Source organism: Nomascus leucogenys, chromosome 2, assembly GCF_006542625.1.
Source record: "Nomascus leucogenys isolate Asia chromosome 2, Asia_NLE_v1, whole genome shotgun sequence".
Taxonomy (NCBI): Eukaryota; Metazoa; Chordata; class Mammalia; order Primates; family Hylobatidae; genus Nomascus; species Nomascus leucogenys.
In genome coordinates, this window is record NC_044382.1 from 155,439,601 (window position 1) to 155,451,637 (window position 12,037).

General features: G+C 54.7%; 1 protein-coding gene across 4 annotated transcripts in view; it reads right to left on the reverse strand.

The window, feature by feature from the left end:
• Positions 1-463: 463 nt before the first annotated feature.
• ANKRD11 (ankyrin repeat domain 11) overlaps positions 464-12,037 on the reverse strand; it is a 216,165-nt gene continuing 204,591 nt past the window's right edge. For all 4 annotated transcript variants that reach the window (XM_030820504.1, XM_030820518.1, XM_030820497.1 and 1 more), the window contains 4 exons: positions 8,585-8,683; positions 8,307-8,450; positions 4,347-4,439; positions 464-1,510 (listed from right to left, as the gene is read on the reverse strand). In XM_030820504.1, the coding sequence (XP_030676364.1) occupies positions 1,325-1,510; positions 4,347-4,439; positions 8,307-8,450; positions 8,585-8,683 (522 nt within the window). In that variant the 3' untranslated portion in view covers positions 464-1,324. The remainder of the gene's footprint in view (positions 1,511-4,346; positions 4,440-8,306; positions 8,451-8,584; positions 8,684-12,037) is intronic.

Genomic DNA, 12,037 nt, shown 5'->3' on the forward strand with positions numbered 1-12,037 from the left:
GCCCTCACCTACAGGAGGCAGTAATTTCACAGCATTCCTGGTCTGTGCAAAGGCACAGGAGGAGAAGAACATATAATTTGTTTCAAAATTGAAAGCTAAAAATTTGGTAGGAAAAAGGTTTTCTTTTCAGACAGTCTGTTGTAGAGTACGGTGGCATGATCTCGGCTCAGAGCACCCTCTACCTCCTGGGTTCAAACGATTGTCCTGCCTCAGCCTCCAGAGTAGCTGGGACTACAGGCGCGCGCCAGCACACCCAGCTAATTTTTGGTATTTTTAGTAGAGATGGGATTTTGCCATGTTGGGCAGGCTGGTCTCAGGCTCCCGCCTTGGCCTCCCACAGTGCTGGGATTACAGGCGTGAGCCACCACGTCTGTCCTGGGAGTAAGAAGGTCGTCGAGTGGGGCGACACTGTCTCAGTCCCACACACAGCCCCTCTCCTGAGAGGGACGAGAGGGACGCACTGTACAAAGAGCACTTTAATTAATTTATTTATTTCTTTACACATAACTGAAAGTGATGTTACAGTACATAAGTTATTTACAACTGTGCAGTAATGTGTTGCAAAATAAATTATCTAGAAGGCAGCAAAAGTACATTGTGAATGTATATAAAACTGTACAGCGTTTACGGATACACTTTTTATATGATTATTGGCTCTGTAGTGTTTCAAGTTATGTTCTCAGAAAGAGAAACAAAATGCCCAAGATTAAAGGAAAGAAGATACAAACCACGTGGATTTGACTCCATTAAAATACGGCTGGGAGTCCTGGCTCTGTGTCCCTCCGCCTGGCTCCGCACCAGGTCCGAAGCCCAGTCTGAGGCCGTCGCAGCTCTGTGGCAACAGAACCATGGCTGGGATGGGGCTCCTGCCCCTCTGACCTGGAAGTCACTGTTTGTGAGAGGTGGACACCTTAATTTTCTTTAGTTGATCAGAATGGAACAAAAAATTTTAAAAATGTACTCCGTTCTCCAACTCCTGAAATGCCTCTGCAGTTGCTGGAGAAAAGGGCCCGAAGGTCACCGTTTTCAAACAGAAGCTGCCATGTGTGCGCGCCCAGCATGTGGTCTCCTCATCCCGCCGGGGCCAGTGAGGCTCTGGGGGCTTTGCCCCCGCCGCGGCAGCTGGTAGAGAAGAGACGTGTTTCACCTCCCCGACGTCTGGACCAGTCTGGAAGGGATGGAGACGCTGTGGCCAAGTGCAGTCTCTCTCGGGGCCTCTCCCCGCCCGGGTGGACATGGCGCTCCCTCCTCCGCCCCTGGGGCTTAGCAGCAGCCCTGGGCAGCCGTGCGGCCCTCGCCTGTGTCCTGCGGCCGTCCCGCGGTGTCACGCCGGCAGCAATACAAAGTCGTCGTTGACGTCGACCATGGGCACGTAGAAGGAGGGCACCTCGTTCACGCACAGGGACTTGTGCCCGGCGGGGTCCATTTCCTGCACCTTCAGCTGCCACTCCATCCTCTGCACGGCGTTCAGGGCCGCGGCCTCGTGCTGCTGCCGCATGAGGAGGCAAGTCTGCGGGACACACAGCGGGGAGAGGGGGGAGGAGGAGTGAAGGGAGAGCCCCAGACTCTGCCGACCTCAGCTGCCAGCAGGGCCAAGGGCGTGACAGGGCCGTGAACCTACCCTGGTATGGGCCAGGCCCCCTGGAACCCTCTACCCACTGTGGTGCTACTGTCAGGGGCACATACGCAGGACCAGCTGTACTCGCTCCTGGAATCTAGTTATTACACGTGGCGGTGGCGCCATCTGTGCTAGATGTCTGTCCCCATGACTGCTATCTGTGCCACCTCCACCCTGGCCCAGGGGCCCTGCCCTGCTCCGGGTCAGCCTGGGGCTCATTGCCAGCAGCCACTGCAGCTTATTAGAATCAAACAGCTTTGCTTTTGTCATTTTACAATTATTTATGGCCAGTGATAGTTTTTTACTTGTATTTCTAGTAGAAACTATGCCATTTAAAAGTGCACATAAGGGGACTGGATTGGGGTAGCACATATTTTGGGAACTAATGGAGAAATGGAAGCGTGGCCAGGGAGTACTGGTATGTCACAAGAAACAGTGTAGAAAATCTTTTTTTAGATACGGTCTCAAGGCTGGAGTGCAGTGGCACAATCATGACTCACTGCAGCTTTGACCTCTGGGGCTCAAGGGACCCTCCCTCCTCAACCTCCAGGGTAGCTGGGACTCCAAGTGCTACCATGCCCAGCTGATTTTTGTAGAGATGGGGTTTTGCGACGTTGGCCAGCAGCAGTGTGGTAATGTCGGTCTCTTAAGTTTTTCTCAATAAATTATATATATATATATATATATATATATATATATATATACACACACACACACACACACACACATACTAAATTGGTTTTGAAGCTCAGGATGGATTCACAACCCTCAATGGGCCTTATAGCTTTTACTCGGCTCAGACATCACCACCAGTGTAAATCATTACATGGAATCATCTAATACCCTTTGGATGTTACAAACTCTGATGAGTCACTGAATTACTGATGGGCCTCTGAGTTTCCAGTTTTGTTCCAGTGAATATTTTTATACATATCCCTAAGGTTTTTTTTTTTTTAATTTTGTCACTCAGGCTGGAGTGCAGTGGTGCAATCTTGGCTTACTACAACCTCCGTCTCCTGGGTTGAAATGATTCTCATGCCTCAGTCTCCCGGAATTACAGGCACGTACCACCACACCCGGCTAATTTTTGTATTTTTAGTAGAGACGAGGTTTCACCATGTTGGCCAGGCTGGTCTCGAACTCCTGACCTCAGGTGAACCGCCCACCTCGGCCTCCCGAAGTGCTGGGATTACAGGTGTGAGCCATCGCGCCCAGCCATCTCCCCGTTTTAAATGACTAAAGTGAAACAGCTAGGGGAGGTGGTAAAAGCATTTTGAAATTTGATAGATACCGTCAGTTTACTTAATAAAAATCTCCTAGTTGACACTTCTCCCAACACTGCAGTGATACTGCCCCCCAACCCTGCAGGCTTCCTTTAAATGAGATCTTGCTTAATTTGTGCTTCTGATACAGTATCTTTTCATGAAGGTTGGTCATTTTCTCTCCTTTGTGGAATGTCTCTTTATATAAATGATTTTTCTGTGTACCATTTTTCTTATTAGTTTGTAAGGGTTCTTTCTACACTGATGGTGCTAAACCTACGTGACATTTTTAATATATTGTGTCCCAATTTTTTTTTTTAGAGACAGAGTTTCGCTCTTGTTGCCCAGGCTGGAGTGCAATGGCATGATCTCAGCTCACTGCAATCTCTGCCTCCCGGGTTCAAGCGACTCTCCTGCCTCAGCCTCCCAAGTAGCTGGGACTACAGGCATGTGCCACCACGCCCGGCTAATTTTGTATTTTTCGTAGAGACAGGGTTTCACCATGTTGGCCAGGCTGGTCTCAAACTCCTGACCTCAGGTGATCTACCTGCCTCGGCCTCCCCAAGTGCTGGGATTACAGGTGTGAGCCACCACACCCAGCCCAAAGTCCCATTTTAATGTAGTCAAAACATTTATCTATCTTCTTATAGGAAAATCTCCCGTGTGTCTTTACGAAGCTTTCAGTTTTTTCTCACGGCTTTGGTTAGGAAGGGGCTAGTGGCCTGGGGAGGGTGTGGTGCGAGTGACTTCCTGCACCATCATCTTAGGGCTGGCCAGAAATGCACACTCAGTTCCACCTCAGACCTGAGTTCCTCAGCACAAGCCCCCAGGGGCCACGCCCCCAAATACCATGGCTCCCACCAGGTAGGGCTGGTGGTTCTCATCTGCGCCCACATCAGCACCTTACTGAGAGCTGTAGCATGACACATGGGTGATTGGTTCAGGGACCTGAGTGGTGTGGAGCCTGATACTGCAGGTAGCCGGGGCCGCCTGCTCCCAGGCCTGGCTGGTGACTGTACAGGGTGACGCAAAGCTTTAAAGTTCTGTAACTTGGCAAGTTTCCGCTTTCCGTTGCTTCCTGAGGGATCCTCCAGGATGTCCTGGTGAGCAGCCCTAGCGACCGGGATGAGGGTGTGCTGCCCTTCCCGGCACCTGCCCCGCCCCTGCCTGCTGCCCTGGCCAGCACTTCCAGAGCAGTGGAGGGTGAATGCTGGGACCTTAGAGGGGCTCAAAGGGCAGTGCCAGGAGTTCTGACCATCCAGCCTAGGGTCCTGTTCAGCTGGCGACAGGAGCCGCTCCCTGCACACCGGGACAGAAGGGAAGACTGAGGGGGCCACACGCAGGGACAGGACCTCCCCTCCCTGAAGACATCGGCCGGGTTAAGAGAATCTGGAATTGTCACCTCCCATCACAGAACTGGGCAGCGGCCTCCCCAGGCAGAGCTGAGGGGGACGCGCAACACCGACCTTCATGCGGTCATACTTGTCATCCACGTCCTGGAGCCAGGAGATGAACTGGCGGGCGTTGAAACGGTCGCGCACTGACTTGTTCTCGTCACCCTGTGGAAACCAAACGCGGGAGTTTCATCGGGAGCCACAGAGACCGCTACGGGAAGGCATGCCAGTGTGAGCGATGCTGCAGTGACCTTTCTCGAGGGAAAAACCAAAGGGGGAGCCTAAGTCCACCGCCCACACACTGAATCACGTTCATGGCATGGCAGGCGCCACGCTGCCCATCTCCCTAAACAGCTTCCCTAAAATGCACACGGAGGCGGCTGGGCCTTTGTCTCCTGGGCACCGGGTGGCTGCAGGCCCCACCTCTGAGCTGGTCCCCAGCCCTGCCCCCATGGGACAGTCAGAGCTCAGCCCACTGCCAACTCCTGGGAGAGACTTTTTATTTTTTAGAGACAGTTTCGCTTGTTGCCCAGGCTGGAGTGCAATGGCGCGATCTTGGCTCACCGCAACCTCCGCCTCCGGGGTTCAAGTGATTCTCCTGCTTCAGCCTTCCTGAGTAGCTGGGATTACACGCAGCCACCACGCCCAGCTAATTTTGTATTTCTAGTAGAGACGGGGTTTCTCCTGGGAGAGACTTTCTAGGTATGTCACCGTCCTGTGTCCCAGAGGGTGGACACGGATAAAATGTCCAGGCCCCTCCCCTTTTTCATGGGTTCATGGTGAAGCTGACAATGCCATCTGTTTCTCAGAATATGTGGAGCACCGACAGAAACCCACACACCTGCAGGGAACTCACCTTCCACAAAGGTGCCAAGAACAGAATAACGATCACAGGGCAAGGACAGTCTCTTCCGTAAACGGTGCTGGGAAACTGGCTACGCATCGCAGAAGAGTGAAACGAGACCCCTAGCTCTCGCCACACAGAAACATCAAGCCAAAATGGATTAAAGTCTGGAATCCAAGACCTCAAACTATGAAACTACTACGAGAAAACACTGGGGAAAATCTCCAGGACACGGGCCTGGTCAAACATTTCTCAAACAATGCCCCCACGCACAGGCAACCAAAGCAAAAATGGACACATGGGATCACATCAAGTTAAGCTTCTGCACAGCGAAGGACACAGTCGACAAGGTGAAAAGACACCCACAGAATGGGAGGAAATGCCTGCAAACCGCTCATCTCACACAGATCCAGAACCAGAACATATAAGGCACGCAATTAACTCAATACGAAAAAATCTAATAATCCCATCAAAAAATGGGCCAAAGATCTGAATAGACGTTTCTCAAAGGAGACACACCAGTGGCCAACACGCATCTGAAAAGGAGCCTCAACATCATGATCGTCAGAGAAATGCAACTCAAAACCACCATGAGACATCGTCTCACTCCGGTTAAAATGGCCTTTATACAAAAGACAATCACAAATGTTCGCGAGGATGTGGGAAAAGGGAACCCTCGTACCCCGTTGGTGGGAATGTAAATTAAAACAGCCGCTATGGAGAACAGTTTGGCGGTTCCTCAAAAAACTAAACATTGAGCTACCGAAGGATCCAGCAATCCCACTGCCGGGTATAGACCCAAAAGAAAGGAATCGGAGGCCGGGCGCGGTGGCTCACGCCTGTAATCCCAGCACTTTGGGAGGCTGGGGCGGGCAGATCACCTGAGGTCAAGAGTTTCAGACTAGCCTGGCCAACATGGTGAAACCCCATCTCTACTAAAAAATACAAAAATTAGCCAGGTGTGGTGTTGCACGCCTGTAATCCCAGCTACTCAGGAAGCTGAGGCAGGAGAATCACTTGAACCCAGAAGGCAGTGGCTGCAGTGAGCTGAGATTGTGCCACTGCTCCCCAGCCTGGGTGACGGAGGAAGACTCGGAATCGGTACATTCAAACGGTGTCTGCACTCCCATATTTAATGCAACTCTGTTTACTATAGCTAAGGCTCGTGTCCATCAGCAAATGAATGGATAAAGAAAACGTGGTACATTCACAACGGAGTACTATTCAGCCACAAAAAAGAATGCGATCCTGTCATTTGCAAACACATGGATGGAACTGGAGGTCATGACGTTAAGTGAAATAAGCATAGAAAGACAAACATCACATGTTCTCACTCACTTGTGGGATCTAAAAATCAGAACAATTGAGCTCATGGACACAGAGTAGAAGGATGGTTACCAGAGGCTGGGAAGGGTTGTGGGGGGCTGGCAGGGAGGTAGAAATGGTTAATGGGTACCAAAAAAAACAAAAAAAGAATGGATGAGACCTACTATTTGATAGCACAACAGGGTAACTGTAGTCAACAGTAACTGAATTGTGTATTTTAAAATAAAAGAGGGTTAACTGGATTGTTTGTAACTCAAGGGCTAAATGCTTGAGGGGATGGACACCCCATTAGAGAAATAAAGGGGGAAGTAATGCTTCCTGGGAAGGTGTTAGAGGCACGAGCTGGTCCTCCTCGTTTTTGTTCTGTACAGAGCTGTCCTGACTGCCTGTCCGTCACAGCCTCTTGACTGCGGTGCGAGAATGCAAACTTACCAGCATCCAGCCCCCAAAGCATCATTTGGTCCAACTCATGTTTTCTTTAAAGAAAACCTGTCGGCTGGGTGCAGTGGCCCACGCCTGTAACTCCCACACTTTGGGAGGCTGAGGCGGGTGCATCATGAGGTCAAGAGATCGAGACCATCCTGGACATGGTGACACACCGTGTCTACTAAAAATACAAAAAATCAGCCGGGCATGGTAGCGCATGCCTGTAATCCCAGCTACTCAGGAGGCTGAGGCAGGAGAATTGCTTGAACCCGGGAGCCAGAGGTTGCAGTGAGCCAAGATCGTTCCACTGCACTCCAGCCTGGCAACAGAGCAAGACTCCGTCACAAAAAAAAAAAAAAAAAAAAAGGAAAAGAAAATTTGTCATTGTGTATATGAGGGACATTGATAAAATACATCCCTAAAGAAAGGAAGATCTTTAATGTACAAAGAGATGTTTTCAACTAAACATCTCGGAGCCCCTGGCTGTCACCACACAGCAAAGCCCAGTGCGCTGCTCAGAGTGCCCAGGGCTGCGGTGGCATCACGGGGGTCACATATTACGAGGTCTGGACACCGAGGCGGGAATGTGTTCCAGGCACGTCCCACTGTGCAGGATGTGGGGCCTGGGGCCCAGGGAGGAGGGAGGGGCTGATGCAGGCGAGGCAATGGGAGAGCCAGGGGTCCACGGGGCCCACCCACATGGACAGGTCAGTGGTGGCTGGAGGATGATTTGTGAGGCAGGAGTCCCTGGCACGTGGGCTGCTTGAAGGCAGACAGGAAGAGCTGCCTTGCAGAGAGCCACGGGGCCCTGGCCACCCACATCCTATGTCCCAGTGGATACAGCAAGTCAAAGGCAAGGGAGCCACAGGGGCGGGTGGGAGCCCCACAGCAGATGGGCAGGACAGCGACTGTAGTTCTGGGACCCTGAGTCCAGCCCGCCCTGGCCCAGATGAGCGGCACACCTGGGTGTGCGTGTCCCCTTAGCCACCCAGTGTCCCTACTGTCCCCGTTCAACAGCCCCCGGGGCCTGTGCTGTGAAAGCCCTCGATGTGGCAGCCCTGGAGTGCCTGAGAGCTGCAGGTCAAGCCCAGCAGTTTAAACAGAAAATAATGCCAGCCCTGACACCTGTGAGAGGTAGGTAGGGGCAGGTGCTCCAACTGCATGGACAAGTGTTACGGAGGGACTGAGCTGCTGAGGCCCAGCCCAGTGGCCGAGGGCCTTGCCCGTGAGCAGAGCTGTGTGTTCTCTGCTGCAGCCTTCTTGGCTCCTTTCTGAGGCTCACCCAAGGCCAGAGGCATGCAAAGGACTCTGCAGCCCCTACAAGGCGCTGAGCACCCGGGAAGCTCCTGCTCAAAGTGCAGAATCTATAAAGGGGAGGGGAAGGGGGCAAGGTGCGGCACTTGGACTCCTGGGCCTGGCATGCAGACGGGCCCTACCTGGCTTTCCAGGGGCATGTTGTAGACCTCGGAGTCCAGCAGCATCGTGCAGGCGCTGAATGGCACTGCCTGGTTGGCGATGGTCCTGGCCGCCCGGCAGTGAACCCGCAGAATCTCCTGCTCACAGGACACGATCAGCTTCTCCTGGAGGAGGAGTGGAGTGGAGTGAGCTGGAACACAGCCACGCTCCAAGCCCCACTGTCTCAACACGACAGCCCCTGGGGCCTGCGCCATGGAAGCCCTGGCCGTGGTGCCCCTGCCTGTGCCAGCCCACTTACCCGCTCGATGCTGTGCTGGAGACGCAGCTTTCCCCGGACCGCCTCCTGCTGCCTGAACAGCTCCTTCAGGGGCTCCGCCAGAGAGGGAGGGGGTGCGATCTGCAGGCAAAAGGTGAGTGGGGGGTCAGCTGGGGCTATGGAACTGCACGAAGGATAGTCTGGAGTTCACGGGGGTCCCGACTCAGCCTCCCCACTCCTAGGAGCCTGCCCTGGAGGCCTCCTCCAGTCCCAGCAACACAGACACACCAGGAAGCTTCTGGAAACCAGTATGTGCTGGACACGGGAGGGCGGACACCTCCACGGTGCCCCGCACGGCACCACACGGTGAGGAGACAGTGCAGGGAGAGGCACGGGACAGTATCTGTGGGCCGTCGTGGGCTGGAGGGCCTGAAACACAGGCATGAGCACCTACTGTGCAGAGGAGATGCAGCGAGACGGCAGGAGGGGCTGGGGGCAGGCTGAGCTTCCTGTGTTCACAGGGAGGGCCCATGCACCCCAGATCAGCCTTTCAACCAGGGTGTAACGTGCACAGCGGAATATGAAGGCTGACAACCGAGCCTGTGGTCTTGCAGTGGCTCGGGGGAGGGAAGCGCGCACTGGCCCAGGTCCCGGTGGGGGGCTGCGGGGCTGTGGGCCGGAGGCGCAGGCACTGCACTCCCACCAGCGGAAGGGTTCTCACAGAGGTGGGTCGGTCATTCTGAAACTACACGCACGCTGGAAGTGAACGAGGAAATACAGACAGCAGAGACCATCAGGATGAGGCCTCACACTCTTGGAGAAACAAGGGCCACACAGGAGCGGGGAGCCAGGCTGAGCCCCGCGGTGCAGCGCAGACCTCGGGCCCACAGGCAGTCAGGTTTCCAAAGCAGACCCAGAAAGCATGGCCGTGTGCTCAGGGGGCCACAGCAGTCACGGCAGGGCCACCGTTCCCCACACGTAGACCCACACGGTAATGGCAGGGCGGAGAGGGTTGGCCAAGACCAGCTGGAACATCGACGCCAGTCAGAAACAGGAGCGCACAGGGCAGATGGGCAGGTGGAGGCACAAGAGGGAGACCAGGAAGAGCTGACAGCCAAGGCTGGGGCGACTCATGGCACAAGACCAACGCTGGCGACGCCGGGCACCTGCAGGCAGAAGGGGCGGCTCCTCCTGACAGCAGAGCTCCAGTTAGCAAACACAGGAGAGGGAAGACAGGCCCAGCGCCACGGGAGTAACTGCTGCAGACGAGAGCCGTGGACAGCGACGCGCATGGACAATGGCCTGAGAGAAACAGGCTTACACAGTGTCCACATCTCTTCCAAGACACACACACACCACAGAGCGAGAGACTTCAACTCATGGTGGACGGGCCTGACCAGGCCTCCAGGTCACGTCACCTATGACACCAGGAGCAAAAGGCCCCGCCTCACAGCTATAGGCTCCTGCCTAAGAACCATCATCGCAGGCCAGGCCTGGGGCCTCTGACCACACTGCTGACCGACACTGCCCAGAAGCTCCCAGCCAGGAGACGGCACAGGAGGGCCTGCCGCAGCGTGGACGCATGGCAGGGTCTCGTCACCTCCACGCCTCCTAAGGCACATTCAGGGGAGGCTGGGCATGCAGCAGGTGCATAAACCTATCTCTGCTGTTTTTGAACTTTTCTGCCCATCTAAAATCAGTTCAAAATTAATGATTTAGGCTGAGCGCAGTGGCTCACACCTGTAATCCCAGCACTTTGGGAGGGTGAGGTGGGTGGATCACAAGGTCAGGAGTTTGAGACCAGCCTGACCAACATGGTGAAACCCCGTCTCTACACAAAATACAAAAATTAGCTGGGCGTGGTGGTGGGCGCCTGTAATCCCAGCTACTCGGGAGGCTGAGGCAGGAGAATTGCTTGAACTGGGGAGGCGGAGCTTGCAGTGAGCCAAGATCGCACCACTACACTCCAGCCTGGGCAACAGAGCGAGACTCTTGTCTTAAAAAAAAAAAAATTGATTAAAAAATTTAGCTAAGTCTCTCTACTCCACAGACCTCACTCTGTTCAGCACCACATCCACCCTGCCTCAACCAGCCCAGCCCAGCCCCCCAGTGAGGGTTCTGCATGTGGGGTTTCTGCTGAGATGGGGCCCGTCGGTGGCAGGGATTCTGTGGGCCACCTCCAAGGTGGGACTGATGCGAGCTCAAACTAATGCACAGCCCAGGACCGGGCACCACCCCTTCCTCCGGCTCAGCCCCAGGGCGGGCAGCTACAGCAGGAGCTGTGCCTTGGGCCTCAGGCTGTACCTGGAGCACCTGGCGCCTCTGCCTGCCTGGGTCTAGGTCTGGGGGGTAGTCAAAAGACCAGGCGGGAGGCACACAGAACACTCCCAGGATTACTCAGATTGGCAGGATTCTAGTGGCTTTTTTCCCTGTATTTTCCAAATTTTCTACAGCAGTCAGACTAGTGTTTTGATCAATTAAAACAAGAGAAAACAACAGCCAAAACAAAAAGTACAGAAGGTCAGAAAGTCTTACTGGGGAGAGATCCTGGGGCAGGTTTTTCTGAATGTCATGACCCAACTGCCGTCCCTGTCTCCTGTGGATGAGCCTCCCCGGGGATGGCTGGGGTCAGGCTCGAGGAGAAGGGAAAGACTGCTGAGGTCACCGCAGGTGCAGAGCCCCTCATGCTCCCTGGGAACAGAGCTCAGAGCTTGGCAGGGTGAGGCCCGAGGGCGCCCGCTCCTGGATCCTGCACAATGTCCCTGACATGTCGGCCAGCAGCCCAGACCCAGCCTCACCGTCAGGGCAAGCTCAGGAGAACCCGTCATCCTCATCGGGGGGTGCTGGGTAGCTGAGCCAGGTCAGGGCCAGCACGGCGAGGGGCTCTCAGGCGGCCTGGGCCCACAGAGCCAACGCGTGTGGAGGGCCCCTGGCTGTACCTCGCGCCACCTGCGAGTTTCAGTGCCCAGGAATCCCCAGAAGGAAATGGCCGTTGGTGATGGAGAGCCTGTTCTGGGCATAACACAACACACTCAAGCGAGACGGCTGCATCAACCACACAGTCCACTAGGCAGAGTGTGAGTGGAGTTGCGTGGTCTGGGAGGAGACTCCAGGGAAGGGCCAGAACGCCACATGCTGGGGCTGGATGGACCGCGGGGGGGCCTGAGAACAGATGGGCAGGGGAGGCCATGCACAGCTCAGGCCATCACCAAGGACAGACGGGCAGGCTCTGGCTCCACTGTGAGGAATCCCTGTGCCTGCTGGGAAAGACCCCAGTGGGCAGGAGGAGGTGGGAACCCAGTCAGGCCCTGTGGCCCAGGGAAGAGGGTGCACAGGGCAGGCAGCCCTCATGGGAATGTGCTCAGAGCAGGGCCCCATTTGGAGGGATCTATTTTGGGCCCAGACGTAGCACAAGGAGCTGGGGGAGTGGGAGTGATTCCGAGATGTTTCACCTGAGCCTGCAGAGGCAGGGATGATGCCTGGGGAACTGGGCTG